Source organism: Astatotilapia calliptera, chromosome 17 (genome assembly GCF_900246225.1).
Source record: "Astatotilapia calliptera chromosome 17, fAstCal1.2, whole genome shotgun sequence".
Taxonomy (NCBI): Eukaryota; Metazoa; Chordata; class Actinopteri; order Cichliformes; family Cichlidae; genus Astatotilapia; species Astatotilapia calliptera.
In genome coordinates, this window is record NC_039318.1 from 5,898,278 (window position 1) to 5,918,050 (window position 19,773).

A 19,773-nucleotide genomic window follows, 5' to 3' on the forward strand; every position below is an offset into this window, starting at 1 on the left:
AGAGCTGAAATCAGGTGCTGGATTGTAGCAACGTTCTTTCATTTGAACCAGTTTCCTACAGCACCTGAACTGATAAGGGGTGTGAGTATATTTCCCATCCATCCATCCATCCATCCATCCATTCACTTCCGCTTATCCTTTTCAGGGTCACGGGGGGGGTGCTGGAGCCTATCCCAGCTGTCATAGGGCGAGAGGCGGGGTACACCCTGGACAGGTCGCCAGTCTGTCGCAGGGCCAACACACAGGGACAGACAACCATTCGCACTCACATTCACTCGCACATTCACACCTAGTGGCAATTTGGATTATCCAATTAACCTATCCCCACAAGCTGCATGTCTCAGAAGACAGACATGCTATATTTCATAACATGTAATTGCTAAATTTTATTGGGGCTAAACACAGTACAGGAGAATGCTCAACAAATACAAATTAAGCAGACAAATATAACAAGTAGAATAGGGAAAGTGTATCTGGAAACCTGCTGACAATGTGAACTGAAATGTAATGGAAAAAATAGGATGTAGAGAAGCATATTTGGTAACTCAGTGTCTCAACAGGGAATTAAAAAATGTTTCAAAAGCAGGATGGAGGAAAGATTATCTGGCAGCCTCGGGTCAAAAACGGGTTATCAAGAATGTTCAAACACAGGATGGAGAAAATGAAACTGTTATCTCAGTTCCAGAAACTGGAGTAGTTGATGTTAGTGAACAGAGGAAAGAAATTAGCATCTCTGTGCTAACACAAGTGGAGAAAAGTAAATGTTAAATGGACTGGTTGTTATATAGTGCTTTTCTACTATAGCTGAGCAATCAAAGTGCTTTATACAACGTACCTCGTTCATGTCTATTCATACAAGCAATTTTTTCTATGCTTAAGTGTTTTTCTTTCTATCTAACATTCATACTCTGGTGGATGCACGAATCATGGTATCGCATCTCGAATAGTCTTCTTACTGTCAAAAGTGGCACAAAAGTTGCTAATTTCCAAAGGAATGTGAATATCATCATTGTGAAAGAAGTTGTCAGACCTTTTAAAACTATATTTAAGATTTTCTAGACGAAACAAGACTCAGATAAACACTAATTTTTGCTCTTGTCCCCTCATGCTTTCCACACTCATGACTATGGACCGTCATGTCACAGTGAACACGACAAACTCAAATAACATTCATTTTAAGCTGGAACAAAATGCTACTTCAAGTTGTATCAAAATTTTACAAAAAGTTCAAACAGCATTGATTTAAAGAAAGAAACATTTTCTCAATACAGCTCTTACAACTACAGATGCAACATTGGCTGTTTCTAACATACAGTACAGTGGCTGGACATTGTTAAACACAGTGGACTTTGATGTAATCACACCTCATGTCATGCTTTTCCTACATGATCGCTCTCTATCACATTTGACATCCAAACACACATCCTCTCAATGTGAGTACATCATAGGCATTATTGTAAAACCTGAAACTACATTTACAAAATATTTGTCACAGTGCATTCAAAATACTAAAACTACATTAGAAAACAGAGCAAAGTTCAAGTGCTTTAGTCACCTAGAAATGATAAAACTAAACATAAAAAAATGATCTAAGGATTAATTCCAACATGACACTTTTAGTAATAAATCCAGGTTGAACTGACTGTCTGAATTAATCCTAATCTATTAAAAACTGAATGTGCTTTCTGTCAGAAGTGAACAGATTAACCGTTGGAGGCCTTCAGTGGTTAATCACAGGTGACTGCTGGTCTATTCGGTCCCATCAAGAATACAGTACAAGAAATTTTGTGCTTCCTTGCTAATTCTGCTCTATCTTCTTCAACGATTATTAACATTTAGAGAAGCTACTTTCAGCTGTATTTACAAGGGATCATCACAGTGGGTAGCACCACATTGGCAGGTTTTTACACCAGATATCTCTTCTGACGCAACCCCAAAGTAATTTGTGTAAACCACTACACTCTGACAGAAGCTGTTTTTTTTTTCTTTATTCTTACCAAATAACTTTGCCAGCTGTATCAGGCAGAATTGTACAGTGCTTGAACACTTAAAGTGTGTCCATAAAGAAGGGTACTGTACAGCTGTCAGCTTCAACACAGCAAGCATGTATGTTTGTAAAGCCTTGAAATTAATTAAGAAGAAGCCTCAGTTCTGTTATTTTGCTCCCTTTATACTTTTGTGCTTTTATTTTTGTAGCTACTGCACTTATATGACATAAAGCTCATTGAAATTCTACAAATGTAACTTTGCTAGGCCCTGTGGAAAATTTGCATCTATTTACTCACACACTTACTGACTTTATATACATTGCCACCACATTCTTCCTAAACATGCAATTTAAATTCAAAGTCAGGTTACCCCAGTGTAGGAACTGGGGACACTGTTCAAGGCCTGTACAATGTAGACAGTCCCAAAAAGTGAAGCCATGGTATCTTGGATGTGGGCAGTGCCATATTGTGCTGCTCATTTGCAAACAGATCCTTCATAGTAGTGACTTCAGGTGAGAAATTACAGACATATTTCCACTATCGACTTCCCTACTGCGCAGTCTCTGTTAGAAAGATGCCAGGACACAATTCTGTGATACTTCAAATTCACTTTTGTACAATGGGTAAAAGTAATAAACATCACATTTCAATGATTAACTGACGAAGATGTCAGATATGCTGGAGTGTGCAAGAAGAACCTGGCACAGCAGGTGTTCCTTGACTATACATGTTTTTTCTTTTCCTTTGTCCCAGCTTTGCATCATCACCTACCTCCTCAACTCAGGAGAGGCTGTTTCTTTGTGTCTGCTGTACTTGTACCGTGTGCTCCGCTGCTATTCCCTGAGTGATTCTTCTGAAGTCGTCTCTTAGTACATGGCCTCAGTGTCTCGGATGCTTCCGAATGACAAACTGAAAGCGCTTCCAAGTCTTTTTGTGATCGTGCTGCCTTCCCTCTTTTTCTTCCTGTTCCAGTTCAGCAAAGAGGCGGAGCTCTGGCCTTTAGCCCCAGACAGCAGACGATGCCGAGTGTTTTCTTTGTCGCTGCACAGCGACAGCATAACTGCCCTCCTCTCCACCTGCTAAGAAACAAAAAAGCATACACACAGGTACACAACCACTGAAACAGCAGACAAACCCCACAGATATTTCCACAATTTAAGGAATCAAAGAAGAGACTTTCAGTTTTGATTCAAAGGTTTAAAAATAAAGTATTGCATTGACCTGAGCCTTCAGGCTAATACTAGGTTAGTATAAAGATGGCTCAAATGTAATCAAATGACAAACACTCATATTCCCTTGTTTCAGCATTTTACAGGTGAGGGGTAAAAAGCATCCATCAGAGAGACAGAAGGGTAAATTCTGAAAAAAGGTCACTGAGCACGGCCTTTTCATGCTGCTTATGCTGGAAAAGGGCTAGACATCCATGGAAAACAACAAAAAATAAATGCCACCAAAAAGCTTTGCAACAATTTATTGTTCTCTACGTCTCTACGAAGGAAGTTTATCTGAAATCTACATGCTTATGAATACCCTACATAGCTCATACACATATTTACCTGTGTATCATGTGAGTGTAATGTGACCACACTGATCTCCACCCCTCTGTCACTGCAGCTCTTCAGCATGTGGACCACCTCACCATGTTTGGCCCACTTACAGTCCTTTCCATCTACTGCTACTATGTAGTCTCCTTCCCTCAGTCCAGCCTCCTGAACACATCATGTAACATCATTAGTTCATCTTAATTACATGTTTTGACCTCATTTTTTTCATGCAAGTATGCAGGCCCGCAATATATTCCCACAATGAAGAAGGAGACAAAAGAAGGAAGTGTATTGCATTTTGTCTCCTTCATGTCCATCACAACTCTTTTCTAAATAACAAATGAATGGCTCTTTTTTGCAGTTAACTACTTAATCAAGTTCAATTCAACTGTATTTATGCAGCGCCAAATCACAACAGTCACCTCAAGGCACTTTATATTGTAAGGTAGACCCCATAATAATACAATAAGTAGACAGGAAAGCAGGTCTTAAAATATTTAAATCTTAGAATCAAACTGCAAATCAATTCCTTTTGAGAGGATAAAAATAGAATAGAAATAAGACTACAAGAATACAAGAGAAGATCTTTTCTTCTCACAGAATCTTCTCTAGATGTGCAGGGTATATCTCACCTCTGCCCAGCCTCCAGGCACCACTCCAGCCACCAGGACAGGAGAGTCTCCTCTGAGCGTGAGCCCCAGTCCTCCTTCTCTCTTATTCAGGCAGATCACACGCATCGGGCCCCAGCGAGCCCTCGCACAGAACACTGACAGTGGACCCTAGAGCATAAGAACAGGAAACAATTTTAATGGTTACCTAACCTGGGTAGGTATCTGCCAAGTGTGTATTATTTCTTCCCTGTGGGACTTACCAGTCTTTGGAAGATATCAGTAACCTTGACTGTGGAGAAGTTGGGTGGAATGACGTCTGGTTTCTGGTGGGTATGAGCTGGTAAAGAAGCCAGTTAGTCACTATGATTTAATCAAACAGAAAATGTAATCACTGACTTTACGATTATACGTGACACTCACACTGTATCTCTGGGGCCTCTGCAATTTCATCAAAGTCGTCCTCTCGGTCGAGCTCTGAGTATTTGTCCAGGGAACGTTTGTGTGTGACAGAGAGCACATCCTGCAGGATATCCATCTTTCTCAGGATCTTGCACAGACTGTGGACACGCATGGCCTCCTCATGTCTGATTACAGCACGCCGCAGGTGGGCCTTACCTTCATGTAAGCAGAAGTTATTATTAAAAAAATAAAGGTTTCAAAGAATGGGAATATAACTATTCAAGTTATAACATGAGCATTTTGGTTCATTTTCAAGATGCTTGCACAACGCAGCTCATAGCAGCTACGTGATGAATACAAACTCACCAAGTTTTCGTCTTTTTTCAGGATCTTGAAGAACCTGGCTGAGTTGTGGCCCAGCAGGAACACTGGCATGGCACTGAAGGAAGGCCTTCTCAGCTTCCTCCTCCTCTTCCTCCCCTCCTGCCAACACTATGGAAAAATATATACAGCTAAGATCTGTTTAGAAATGCTAATTAGGTGAGCATTATCTCTGGAAAAGAATACAATAGTTAGGTTTATTGGGTAAATCACTAGAAATGTCAGTTTTCTTCTTCAAAACACAGTGCTTTTGATGCTGCATAGGTGATACACAGGACAGAGGTGTACTCCATAGGTGACAGAGGAAAACAGCTTTGTTGATGAATTTGCCTCATTAGGCATTAACAGACTGCTGACAAGATGACAAGCACAGACAAGATAACGTCGCACACTGCCCGCTGGATCAGTCTGACACCACTCTCACACCACCAAGAATGTCAGTCTTTGATAAAAAATATTACATTACAGTCTGTTTATAAATTAGCAGCAAAAAGTGTCTTACGTATGTAACAAGCTTCAACTTGATTTTAAGACTTTTTAAAGACACAAGTGTACTGCTTTAATTCAAAATTAAATATAGCCAAGGCAGAAGGTTATCTACAAAACAAGAAGTATGAACTCTCCCTAATGAACATGTGAGTAAATTTTGTACTTACACATGTGGTCGCAGAGTGCAACAGCAGCGTAGTAGTGGGAGAGAGCGCGGAAGTGTTCAGATTTTACCTGAACCATGGACACCCATGAAAATGGCACGTAGTCCTTCATCAAAGGCTGTGTCATAGTCTGCTGCACTAACAAGTAAACATCTGACACCTACAAAAAACACACATGCATACAGTTAAACATAGGGCATTATGGGTAATAACACAAACAAAGCACATATGTATTTACTCACCCGTGCAGCCTCCTGTGCCAGCCGGAGCTGGGAGGTAAAGTGCGTGTCCTGTGTGGTCAGGGTGATGCGCTCAAACACACACTCCTGTACCTGGGCAAGCATGAGCCGCACCAACATGCAGAGTGATGGACTACTCATGTCCAGACTTGGAGCGTTGGAAAAATTCTCTTTAAGATAATTAAATGCACCTACACATTAAAAAATAAATAAATTACCAATTAGCCATGTGAATTCAAACATCCTGATATCAATGTTTATTATATCAAAAGTATATAATAAAAACAACTGAACAAAAGCTTTAAATTTACAGGATTGGGTACCTCAAAATCATCAATAGCTGATTATAAACAACAACAAAATCTGTTATATTAATGGCAATCTTCTTGTTTTGGCTGCTCCTTTTAGGGATTGCCACAGTGAATCATCTGCCTCTATCTCGCCCTATCCCTAGCATTGTCTTCTGTCACAGCAACCCTCTGCACGTCCTCCTTTGCTCCTCTGAGGTCTTCTTCTTTTCCTTCTGCCTGGAAGCTTCATCTTCAACATCCTTTACACAATATTTCCACTATCCCCCCTCTTTACATGTTGCATTCTTCTCTGTCACTCCTGACTTACTCATGCCATATCAATATTTCCTATTCTTCGTAGCCTAACACATGCGTTCTCTAGATTCAAAAAGACAACAGTGAAGCTCTTTCTGACCTCCATCAATACTCTCAAAGCAAACATTGCATGTGTAGTTCTTGCCACGAAGCCAGACTGCTGCTCGCTGATCAAACCTCTTCTTAACCTAGCTTCCACAACTCTTTCCCTTAGCTTCATGTATCACGGACTTTCAACTCCCGCCACAGATTTTCTATGGGGTTGAGGTCTGGAGACTGGCTAGGCCACTCCAGGACTTTCAAATGCTTCTTACGGAGCCACTCCTTTGTTGCCCGGGCGGTGTGTTTTGGATCATTGTCATGTTGGAAGACCCAGCCTCGTTTCATCTTCAAAGTTCTCACTGATGGAAGGAGGTTTTGGCTCAAAATCTCACGATACATGGCCCCATTCATTCTGTCCTTAACATGGATCAGTCGTCCTGTCCCCTTGGCAGAAAAACAGCCCCATAGCATGATGTTTCCACCCCCATGCTTCACAGTAGGTATGGTGTTCTTGGGATGCAACTCAGTATTCTTCGTCCTCCAAACACGACGAGTTGAGTTTATACCAAAAAGTTCTACTTTGGTTTCATCTGACCACATGACATTCTCCCAATCCTCTGCTGTATCATCCATGTGCTCTCTGGCAAACTTCAGACGGGCCTGGACATGCACTGGCTTCAGCAGCGGAACACGTCTGGCACTGCGGGATTTGATTCCCTGCCGTTGTAGTGTGTTACTGATGGTGACCTTTGTTACTTTGGTCCCAGCTCTCTGCAGGTCATTCACCAGGTCCCCCCGTGTGGTTCTGGGATCTTTGCTCACCGTTCTCATGATCATTTTGACCCCACGGGATGAGATCTTGCGTGGAGCCCCAGATCGAGGGAGATTATCAGTGCTCTTGTATGTCTTCCATTTTCTGATGATTGCTCCCACAGTTGATTTTTTCACACCAAGCTGCTTGCCTATTGTAGATTCACTCTTCCCAGTCTGGTGCAGGTCTACAATACTTTTCCTGGTGTCCTTCGAGAGCTCTTTGGTCTTGGCCATGGCGGAGTTTGGAGTCTGACTGTTTGAGGCTGTGGACAGGTGTCTTTTATACAGATGATGAGTTCAAACAGGTGCCATTCATACAGGTAACGAGTGGGGGACAGAAAAGCTTCTTACAGAAGACGTTACAGGTCACTGTATGGCTCACCACCTTTATCCCTCTCTGCTCATGCTTAGCTACAATCTACAGAACACTGCCTTGCAGTCTCCTTTATCTTGCAGTTTGCACATGCGGCATAAGGGTTAGTATGCAGTCATTGTTAACCCAGACCCGGCAAATTCAGAATGAAAAATTCATTTTTTATGATCTGCATCTTTGATCTGGTCAAGATTTTACATCAGCTGCACTTCCTGATGCAACCCTCCCTATTTATCTGGACTTGGGACCAGCACTAGGACTATATTGCCTTGTGCTGTTTTGTGTAAAAAACAAGCCCCTCGTATTTGAAGGCTCACAAAACGAGAAATCAAGTATTTTGATGTATGATTTTGCCATTGTGCTACCTGCAGCACGCTGAAAAGCATCTATAGCTCGGTCTATGCCAGCTGTTGCAGAGCGGTCCTGTCGTGCGCCGATCTGCGTGTACAGGGCTCCGATGTTGAACAACACACTTCCCTTCTCGAAGGCCAGCGCACGCTGACACGATGGAACGCCAGTCAAAGAGTCATACCTGAATGACAAACGAAAAGGGAACCACCAATGAGCAAAGCCCCTCCAGAGTTTAAGCTGCTGGAACAAAAGTTTCTATTAAGCTTAAGTTTTTTTTTTTACAGTCATGGAATGAGACACTGCCATCCATGCTCTGCTTCATAATTAGCACCTTCAAGCTCAACTAAAATTTGTAGCCAACCACTTAGAAACATAAATGAGATTTTAATTCTGGAAAAATGGTTTTATAGTCACATTACATAAATCTGTCCCTGGAAAACAACTATTGAATGCTTCGATTTTCTCCTGAAAGAGAGAGCAGCAGTAAGGCACCAGGATGTAGTAACAACACGGCTAAAGTGCACATTTAAAAAACTGTTCCTTTGCCCATTTTTATTTTACTGCATATTGCACATACTGTAAAATGCATGTTAATGATTATGATAACCCTTCAGTATTTAAATTATGCTATCATATAATACCAGTGGAAATGAACACCCAGATTCTTCTGAGCAGAGAAGAAGCGTTGATCCAGGTAGTACAGCTGATTGTAGTACTCCATTAGCAGCTCCAGACCGGCCTGGTTTCGACTGGGTGTACGCATGGCCTGATTGAATAATCAATAAACTAAATGTTAACACTCATTTAATGTCAGCTACAGACAGCCTAAAAGAGACATCAACTTTAAATAAATCAATACTTTTCATTCCACTTGTTTTTCTACCCATGATGAGCAGAATGTTTACTCTGGATCAAACTGTATGGGTGAATTTATTAACCTGTCTAAGTTCCATAAGCTCTTTGATTTCCTTGTCATAGAGAAAGCTGTCCTCCCCGTAGTGCTCACATATGAAGTCCTGTGAAGGCAGACAGAGACACGGTGACAAAAGAATTATCTTCACGTGTCCACATGAAGATGATTTTGGTTATTCTTCCATACTATCTGGAAAAAGGAAAGCAAATAAGCACAAAAATATGATATTTCATCAAACTACCCATCTGTGTCAAATGTTTAGTAATGAACAAGTAATGAAAAGAAGTCAGGCCAACTAATGTAAATTAGCATAAAAATATAAACACTGCTTGTAAAATAAGCTTAAAAACATTGATTCAGTAACTTTTATTAGGATACATTTATTGCAATAATCTTTTACTCAAACACAAGTTTTTCTTGAAAAGAACAACAAACTGGATAAATAAAGAGAAGGAGGTAGATAGATGCTGACTTCACCTTGATAGCAACAGTGACATCCACCTCTTTGGTTTCTTTTAAGCCAAGTGGGATCATTGGAACATTGACAGCCTCACTACAAAAAGAAATTAACAGAGGTAGTGTAGGTTTCGGCAATGACTGCTGCTGCCATCTGCTTGTTTTCAAAACCAGCGAGCACTATTCTCAGTGCTTCATCCTGCTAATCAGAAAAGCTAAAGCCAAGCAGTAAGCCTGTCACCCCCCACAGTTACCTACTGCCATTCACAATAACAACAAATGTGCACACTGCCACCACAGGGTTATTGACTATACTCTAATCAGGGGATTTTTCCCTCACACGATACGGAGCCGTGGAGGCAAAAATCTTATGGCTGTGACAGAATGCATGACACACATGTGGATGCTTTTTTCCTTTAGTCTGTTTAAATAAATGTGACTGAAACCCAACTTTGACTTAAACCCCATCCTATTATTAAAAAACAAAGATAACATTTCTAAGGACTGGTCATCACAAATATCCAAGTACAAGGAGGTTATACACCCAGTGCCAGCGTCACTACAAAAATATAATGGATGCTTGTTTTCCCCAATTATAATGATCATTAGTCTAATAAGCACGGCCTGGAATTAATGGGACAAATACGCATGCATTTGTGCACCTGTCTGTCTGGTAGACGTCCATGCTGCTGTTAAGTTCCTCCAGCTCCTCTTTGAGCAGCTGCAGGTTGGAGTTGACAAAGCTGAGCTCTAGAGCCACCGTCTCCTTCACCTTGTTGTTGGTTGTCGCCCTGCAGAATAAAACACAAAGACGTCCAGGTGTTTTGTTTTGTTTTTCAGTTCTCAATACTTCTTTGTGGGCTTTCTAAAAACAGTACTTGGGCTGATTCCTAATCTGCTTTGTCGTAGAGCCCAGTATCACAATTAGAACAACACAGCTAAAAACTGACTTGCTACTTTCATTCAGTATTAGTGGATGCAGCAAACTTTTCTGAGAACATAAATTCAGGATGGGGTGAAGGCAAAAAAAAGCCTCTCTTTAATTTATGCAGCTCTCTCCACCTTCTCCTCCCTCTGTCAACCACTTTCTCCGGTTCACCCTCCAAAAACAATGAGAGGGTCGATGACTAATGCCAGCTCATACTTCTATGGGGTACACAATGTTCCCAGAAATCTGAAGCATCTCTAGTTTACAATGTTGTTGTTTAGAAAAGTGGTAGAGAATTCCTCCATTATTGGTCCTAAACAGTGCACAAAATTATTGGGACTTTGCAGTCATAAAGACATTCTATCCATGAAGGAGAGAAATGCATCAAAATGGGCACTGTGTCAAATTCACAGAAATGTAGAAGAAATGGTTGAGTTTAGATGAACTGAAAAAATAAAGGCCTGCAACATCAAATTTACTTACATTTCCTCTGGCCCATCTATCCACCCCATCTATTCTGTATCTTGTTTTAGCGGGAAATCTGGTGTCAGTTTTGGAGATGTTTCTACAAACTCCACGTCGCCTTGTTTTCAAGTTATCGATTTCACAAGACTTTCAGAAAACTTACTCTGACTTTGAGAGTGAGGTCACTGAGATTCGAACTCATCCAAGATTTTCAGTAGATGCACCTGTGGTATGAATATGAATACACTGTCGCATTCTGGAGTTATCATATTCAAAAAAAATTCAGAAAACTAAACCTCTGACCTCGACTTTGAGGATTCAAAATCCTCAGATATTTCTAGGAGATACATCGATGATATCAATTTGTAGCTCCTACGTCGCCTTGTTGTTGAGTTATCACATTCACAAGCTTTTCAGAAAACTACCCCTCACCTTTGACCTTTAGGTTGAGGTCACTAAGACTCAAACTCATCCGAGGTTTTTGGTAGATGCACCTATGGCATTTGAAAATCCTAGGTGACTTCCTTCTTGAGTTATCACAAACTTAGGTGTCCAGCCTGCCCAGCTGCCCATCTGGAGGGATGACTACAACACCCCATCAGCCTTTTATGGCTGAGCGGTAAAGAGCTAAAAAAAAAACATATGTTTGAGTGTTTATCTTGAAATAGCACTTCAGCTTCAGTTGCATATACCTGTTACCAGAACACTCACATCACTTTGAATTTGAAAAATTTGTGGCATTTTTTCCATGTTATCCTTTAACACATGACCAATCTCAGTTCAAACACACAACTGAAGCTCACTTTTGAGGACTTTTTAAATCAGGTTAAGCTTTCCAGTTAGACCACTTCAGCTTCACCTCTCTCCTCATCTGTCACTGCCTCTCCCAGTCTCACACACACAAACGCCGATATGTAGGATCAAGCCAGGGCCAATCTGATTAGTCAGCATTAAAAAGGCTGCCAAATATCCCCTTCACACACATCCACTTACACACACAACATGCTGCAGCTCCGGAAGGGTAACACAAGTATTTCTTGCTTATGAGATGAAGAATCAGAGAAGTTTAAATGTTAGAAGTTTTTTTTCCTGTCGCCATAACACATTTTAATTATTTTAAAAGCACTAACCAAAGCAGAAACAGAAAACAATGTTTTGATATCATTAAGAACAAACTGATCGACAAAGTCATTAAAAAACTGAGCAATAGTCCTTGTCACATGACCTGTAAATAGTGTCTCTGTATGTTTTTACTAACTTGTGTTTAACACCAACCTGCCAGAGGGTCTGCAGATGGAAATTAGCACAAGGCTATAATCTGGCATATTTACATTTGTTTAAATGTTCATTAATATCTATTGCCCCTCTTTCTAAATAAATAAATGAAATAAATTATATAAAGCACCTGTGAGATAAGAAAAATATCTCACATGCAGAGATATTTTGCAGACCTCTGGGGTCTGCATGGACCCCTGTCACTGGGATGATGTTTAAACAACATTACAGCCCCTCAGCTGAGCTCCTACATGCAGCACAAAACATGACGTCTTCATTAGCATCCCAAACCCCCCTACATACAAACACACACAAACATCGACTCCCACACACCAGCACTAATACCATGACACAGTTCCACAACAGTTTCACAACAAGTGAAGTGCAAGTGAAAGCTACATGTTTTTGTGTATGTGTGTGTTCATGTGTCTATGTGTTCCACTTGACTGGAAAAAGAAGGACAGAAAAAAAAAGGTCTGACAGCACCAGACAAATAAGTGGGGGATGAGCTTGCCAGAGCACCGCTGGGAATCTCTGCATGGGAACAGGACGGGGGCAGACACAAAGCTAGCTGATTACAGGCTGACGGGTTGTGTGGGGGTCTTTGTCTATGTGACCGGGCGTCCCAATAGAACGGGAGAGAGTGCTTGTTTTATATCCAGTAAACTGAGTCATCACCTTTCGGGATAAGAGCCTAAATAGGTCAAATGTGGAGCTAGGGAAACATTGAAAAGACAAATAAAAATAAATTAACACCCTGTTACACAGTAATTACTTTAAGGACTGTTTCATCATTTGAAACATTTAGAAAACAAAACAGCAACAGCCACTGCAGTCAGGCCACTCAAACTGGCTTGACTATGAAATAAGAATTTGCAAATAGAACGACAGATAGGGCATCAAAAGAGTAATTTATTAATCTCATACCAGCTGTGGTTTTCTACACTAACTAAACTTATGGGAGCATTTTGAAGCATCGTAATAATACAATAAAATAATACAGAGTACAGAGTAAATAAAAAAGAAAGAAGAAAGCTTTTTTTCAACTTTACCAGTTGTTGCAAAAACAAGTCCTGAGACAACAGTGTCTGTCTTAAATTAAAAACATGGTTATTTTGATTAGATTAGATTTTAATGCGGCACCACTGAGGAAGCAGAAAGGAGCTCTTTGCTTTAATTAAGTGGCTCCTCCTACTCCTCCTCCCGAATAGTCCTGGAGCAGCAGCATGTCCCATGTCTTTCCAGAGACTTTTGCACAGCGGTCTGCTCATACTTTAAACATTCTAAAACTGCCACGGCAGAGGTTTAGAGCAAATGTATCCACATACTTCATGCATATACTCTGAGGCTCTGTACTAATTTACCTCTGAGTGGGCAATAAACATGGACGTGTTGAGAATGAGTTGAGGAGACAGAATATAGAGGAGAGCCATGGAGAGACACTGGACAAAGATGATGCCAATGTCCTCGGAGACAAGACCTTGATGCTATGTGAACATTTCATTTTTAACTTCGTTCACTTTCCTCACCAGTAAAACTCTCTGGTTTGTGTGAATGACAACTGGCTGCTTCAAGACACAGGGCCAGCAGTTCAGAGAGTTGGGAGATTAGCTTCAGTGGTGCTCATGCTGCCAAAGTATGCAGTGTTCACTCACTGTTTTGTTTGAAAAAAGCATTAATACAAAAAAAGCAAATATTTGCACAACAGGGAGGAGATAAACCAGCACAAGCACATAAACAGCCATATTCACACACAGTGAACACAAACAGAGCTGTAAAACTGGGTGGTGCTGGTGTGTGTGTTTCTTTAGGATGGGAGTGATCTCTGACCTTTTCCCATCAACCGACTGAACCAAAAATGTGAGGCAACTAACAAAGACGACAACACAGATGGCACCTGAATGGCATTTCTCACAAAATCAAACAGAAAAAGTTGCTGTGTGATGAGTGAATATACATTATATTTAAAGCAACTGTGATACAGCTGACAAACACAAAGCTTCACTATTTTTTACCCATGGGATTGGAAAAGCAGCTCAACACTACAGCACTGCATCACTTATTTCCAAGAAGATTCGTGTCCATTTTTGCCTCTCCAAACTGTGAAACAGACACGCATGCAGATGTTGCATTACTAGAAGGAGGAAATAATCTATTTAAAGCCACGAATTCGGTAGTGAGAAAAATGTATGAAGTACATTCCAGGGTCCTTAATCATCAAAATTGATTAAGCTAGGCAGCTAATATGTATATACATATAACTGTTAATGTTAATAATGTCTGTTAAAATGCTTTTCCACGATTATGTTCATGTTGGCTTGAAATAAAATATCTTCCTCTGCCGTTACTGCAACTTCTGTGCGCATGTACGTGAAATGGACACCGTGGACTGCTGTGTCTATTTCAAGTTCTATTGTGATATCAGGTTGCAACCACCCTACCTATGGGAGTAAGCTAAAGTTCCTGGAGAGAACATGCAAACTCCACACACACGATAGATTCAAACTCAGGTCCTTCTTGCTGTGAGGCAGCAGTGCTAACCACTGCACCACCGTGCTGCCCTCGTGTAACATTACAACAGAAAAGTAATTAAAAATAAAATAAAAATTGTGCGTGCAATGTTCTGATCCGTCGCAATGTCTCACCTGAACAGGTTCTCCGCTCCAGTTCTCATACGCATCTCCTTGTTGATCTGCTGGTTGATGCGAGCCCGTCGATGCTGCAGCTTACTGCGCTGAGTCTGAGCCAAAGGATCACAGCCCTGCAGATGAAATAAAGAAATGGAGGAGGTAAAAGAATTACTGAATTACTGAATGACCAACTACAAAAGTTGCATTTCCCACAGAATTAGACTATCTTAATTAATCTACTCACCGGCAAGAAAGCAAACCCTTTTCCAAGCAATAGCGTAAATGATGCTGTATGTTATAAGGGTGTAAAGGTTATGGGGTTATCGTTTTTATCGGTAACTCGGTTTCCCTGGGTCTTTCAATTATGTTTTATGATTAAATCTTCTATTTTTTTGGTACCAGTACTGGTTTTATTTTTGTTATATTTATCCGCGACACCTTAAAGGCCGGTCCATGAAAATATTGTCGGACATAAACCGGTCCGTGGCGCAAAAAAGTTGGGGACTGCTGCTCTAAGAACAACACAGATACTTCCAGACACCAGTTTAAAACCATCCAGTTGACTACAGGATGAGAAACTCAAGCAGCTGACTAATATCAAAGATAGCAACAAAAGAAACTGGCAAGTGGACCAGACTGTAAAGAAACACGATGGTAAGGGCATGTGAACTTCCACTTATATCGTTATCAAGTCCCTGTATGAGAAACACTGGAGTCTGGAGAGGAAGCTGAATGATATCGAGCCTTAGAGAAACACAAAGTGGAAGGGTCAGGGCTGGTTGAGTTAATGAATTTGCAAAACCGGAGCAAACTGATGTAGTACCAGTAAATCCATCATGGAAGCTGCTGAAAAACCTAAAACTTAAAAAAAAGACAGCTACACTAGACTACCAAATATACTTGGTGGCTGTTAATATATTTTGGCAGTCTGCCCAAGAAAACACAGAACAGCTGTGCAAATGTGACAACATTACTTCATGCTGTATGATCTGAGTAAGAAGTACTGGAAGCAGCATGGCAGACTTACAACCAGCTAACTAATGTTTTCCCCGATGGAAATTATCCTGTCCAAAAAAAAAGAAACCGTAAGAGACACAGCCACAGTGGGGATAAGATTTGATATATCGAAAATAAATCTCAAACAGACTACGGCGCAGTGAGAAATTACTTTTTTTAAGCCTTCCTGTTTTCACATGACACTAACCCCAGTTTTACCATGGCACCATGGCATGTCATTACTGCCAGTGGAGAGCAGTCTGAAAGAATTACTTCGCACTACAAACCCAGTATAGCATAGAGATGATGGACGTGACAACACGTGAAGGTCATTGTGACTGCTTAACATGATAATACTGTGCCACAACAAAGCAGAGGACATACATTCTCTCAGAAGATAAAAAACTTTAACAGGATCTGTACATGTGTTTGAAGATTTAACAGCTTTTTAAAATCTTGCTTCAACAGAGGCAATTTGCTCACAATACTTTAAGAACTGCCTCACAGCTGGTAATTTGTGTGCTCACTAAAACCAGACATGTGTCATACAGTACAGCACACTTTCACACTCTGAGGTAAACAAATGTACAGTTACATGACAGATGGCAGAGCTGTACTGTAAACAAGCTGAATACTCCCTTTTTCTTATGCCCTACTGCTCCTTCCATCTTCTTCTCTATCCCTCTTCCAGGAATCTCAACAGTATATAGTTGTTATGTTTGTCTCTCTCTTTTTCTTCATATATCTCTTTACCTCCCAGTAAAGGAGTTTGTTTAACATGCGCACATCAAGTAACCCTCCAGTGAACTGAACTGATCTCCCACGACAGGGCAGGTTACAAAGACTGAAAATCGTACTTCTGATTGCTTTGGTCACTAACAGACTGGTGCACGGAAGATGCTGACTGTCTGTAAACACTTGCTGTTTACTCTCCAAGCGTTAGAGAAACTTGTGAAAATGTGAAAAACTGCCAACAGGAGGCAAAGAACATTCGCCTTCAACAGTGAAACTTCTGCCTGACTGCTGAAAGAAACACATTTTTAAAAATTGCAAATTTTTTGGAAGGCAAATGCTCACTCATTTTGCTTCTTGCTTTTCACAGACAACTTGGCAAGTAGTTTGGAATTGTTTGCAGACATGTCACAATCCTCCAGGTACACTACTTGCAACCGTGGCACCCAGCTAATGACTAAAGCAACCACCAAGAGGTTTTTGGTACAACACACTATTATATACATACAGTAAGCAAAGTAACTACACACTGCTGTTAATACAGCATGCATAGATTATATATCATCTATTTTTTTTTATTGGTAAAAGTGATAACTAACAGTTTGGTAAATGTATATTCTGTGATTTACTTATTTGTTACATTTTATTTAACAATGTCAGGAAAGCAATGTTTCAGGGGATCCTGATGTCACACAGTCTCATAAAAATAAATAAATTACAGACTAATAATTTAACAGTGGTATACGATCAGCACTCTGTGAACATCTACACGAAACCAAGGTATATGTAAATATAGAGCTAGATCAGTTCAGCCCTTCTCTGATGTATTGGGATGGTCACTATGTCAAAACTCAGAAAATGTGGTCAGCGAAAACATGTGCTCTTTTTCCCAATAATGTGGGTATTATCCCTGCTGCTAACTTTCTTTGTTCCCTAAGTTAAAGTTTACATTTGCCAATTTACATGATTATCGATGACATTCAGGTTTCATGTTCTTTAGTTTTAATTACAGGTCCAATAAGATCCCCATGTGAAGCCACACAGCATCATCTCGTGGACTGTATTCTAATTTTACTTATCCAGTATTTTTTTTTTTTTATTTGAAATGAATGTAAGAGTGTGGGTGTCTGACCTTGCGGATGCTCCCACTGTGGCTGCCATCTGTGGGTAAAGTCGACGGGAATTCGTCGTCGTCGTCAGAGGGACCGTCTGACAGGGACATCTCAAACTCTCTGCAAAGATTCATGTCAGCATTTTTATTACACTCAGGCACGTTTAGACGCACTTCTCATACACCACCGCACTCTTGGAACAAGACTCTTAGCTTAACTCGCCATTTTAAAACGTAAGTTTTATCCCAACGTAAACAAAACAAAAATATCCTCCCCAAAAAGCGTTAATTTGGCTAACATTAATCCTTGCCTTATCGCTGGCTCCTCCATCGTCAAGCTACAATACCGGCGATCAAAAAGTCTCTACATGTCTCCCAACTTTCCCACCACTTTGTGAATTTCCAAGTAAGCGTACTACTCCAAAAACAGTCAACCGCAGATTAACTTTTTTACTCCTGAAAACAACTAAGCTTTCGCTTTAATGTGCAACGTCGTCCGCACGACTCTTCCCGACGTGTGTGCAGCTGGGAGCGCTTACTCACAGAGGCGGGCCGCGAATGTAGAAGGTAGCCAATCATGTTGCAGCTTCTAAGACGGGCAATACATGAAACAAATCATAGGGGAGGTTGGGACGGAACAACGATCCGAGGTGACCAATTGCGAGTCGCTCGTGGCATCTCCCATACTCCGCGAGTCGTTTCTATGGTAACGGCAGGGCTTTGGCTTCTGTGTGTGGGCCTCGGAAAGATTACAGAAGCTCCGCCTCAACCTAGGACTGAAAACAATTTTCCACATTAGATCACTTATTCTGTTATTCATTGTCTCCGTGCTCTGTTCTGCTGTTGTCATATGGCAGCGTTTTTTGCCTTTTTAAAAACTTTTTAACTTAGAATGTATGTAAAGTTCATCAACAGGAAACACTAATAAACAGGTTACAACATAGGTTACAACAAGGTTACAAATAAAAAAAATATTGAATATGATGTAATAAGTTGGGTTTCATTCTGTAAATGGTGATAGAGTTTTTGTTTTATACGCTGAGTCTATATCTGAAGAAGCCACGGCAGAGAAGAAGTGGGTAAAAAGCTCAATACTTGCATGTAACAAAACATGCAGGAAGGAAGGTAAGCCAGTGCTAAGGTGGCTTAAACATGCATCCCTCCTAATAGTCAGCAGGGGGCAAATCCTCTCGATGGGTAGTAGTCTACGGGAAACCGAGGCTTTTCAGCACTTTCCTGATGGGTTTATGGCCTTGAGGGGTCTTTACCCTTCACAGATTTGCCGTAAGGCAAAATAAATTTTTCTTAAAACCATCGTCCAGCGGATGTCTTTTTAAAAGATTGTTACCAACCAAAGTGTATCAGTGAAATAGGCTTTTTAAATATAACTGTTCTGTCTGTTATTGGTTTATACAAAAATGAAAGAACAAACATAATTTTAATAATAATGCTTAATAATAATAATGGTAATAATAGTAATAGTAATAATCGTAATAATAATGCTTTTAATAAGCAGTAACACATGAAAGGCAATCTTGTTTGTTTATTAGTCACGAGAGGATGTCACATAAAAACAGATGAAAGGGGCAAAATTGTGTGCCATAGTCAGAGGTTAAAGTGGGCATGTTTTTATTTATTTGTTTTGTTTGTTTGTTTTGCTACTACATTGGAATGACTGTGGGTGTCCATAAGTTGTGGTACTTCAGCATCTAGCTAGCCATGCAGAAGAAGAGTGAGCATAAGTGTGTAATTTTTTTGTGTCAGGACATGTATTTCACAGGGAGAGAAAAGAAATAGAGTTAAATTTACTTAGACATGGAGCAAGGTAAGAAAGCCAGAACTAGAAAGGAAGAAGAGAGGTTAGACTTAAAGGTAAGGACTGCTCAGTGGTGTTTGATAAACTGGAAATGTAAAGCTTATATTTAAGTACTCATGTATTTAAATACTGGGTCTGTATATGTGCGATTGTGTTTTTCAAGTTGTGAAACATGCTGCAAAAAAACAAACAAAAACAGCATGGATTTAAACCAAAGAACAGTGTGTGACTAGCGCACAGTGGCTGTAGTCATGGTCAGAGTTTGTTACATAAAGGGTAGCAGAGATGAATTTGAAGTTAAGCTGATGATGTTCAAATTCATTCACTGAATTCCACATTCATACCAGCTGTATAGTGCACAAATGAAATGCAGAATCAGGGACAGTACCTACAACACAAAGGCAAAAACAAAACAAAAAAACAAAAACACACACACATAAGCAAAACAATGA

At 40.4% G+C, this 19,773-nt stretch overlaps 1 protein-coding gene across 2 annotated transcripts; it reads right to left on the minus strand.

Moving 5' to 3' along the window:
- Positions 1–290: 290 nt before the first annotated feature.
- Positions 291–18,147, minus strand: rhpn1 (rhophilin, Rho GTPase binding protein 1). 2 transcript variants are annotated; one of them, XM_026147026.1, is made up of 16 exons: positions 18,049–18,147; positions 17,527–17,626; positions 14,682–14,797; positions 10,031–10,159; positions 9,390–9,465; positions 8,938–9,015; positions 8,641–8,765; positions 8,014–8,180; positions 5,819–6,006; positions 5,580–5,736; positions 4,909–5,034; positions 4,564–4,758; positions 4,404–4,480; positions 4,165–4,311; positions 3,545–3,697; positions 291–3,067 (listed from the first exon to the last, which is right to left on the minus strand). In XM_026147026.1, the coding sequence occupies exons 2-16, from the start codon at positions 17,614–17,616 to the stop codon at positions 2,855–2,857; spliced, it is 2,037 nt and encodes a 678-aa protein (XP_026002811.1). In that variant the 5' UTR covers positions 17,617–17,626; positions 18,049–18,147; the 3' UTR covers positions 291–2,854. The 2 variants fall into 2 exon arrangements, with proteins under 2 accessions (XP_026002811.1, XP_026002809.1); XM_026147024.1 differs by lacking the exon at positions 18,049–18,147 and adding an exon at positions 17,817–18,025.
- Between the last annotated feature and the right edge of the window lie 1,626 nt (positions 18,148–19,773).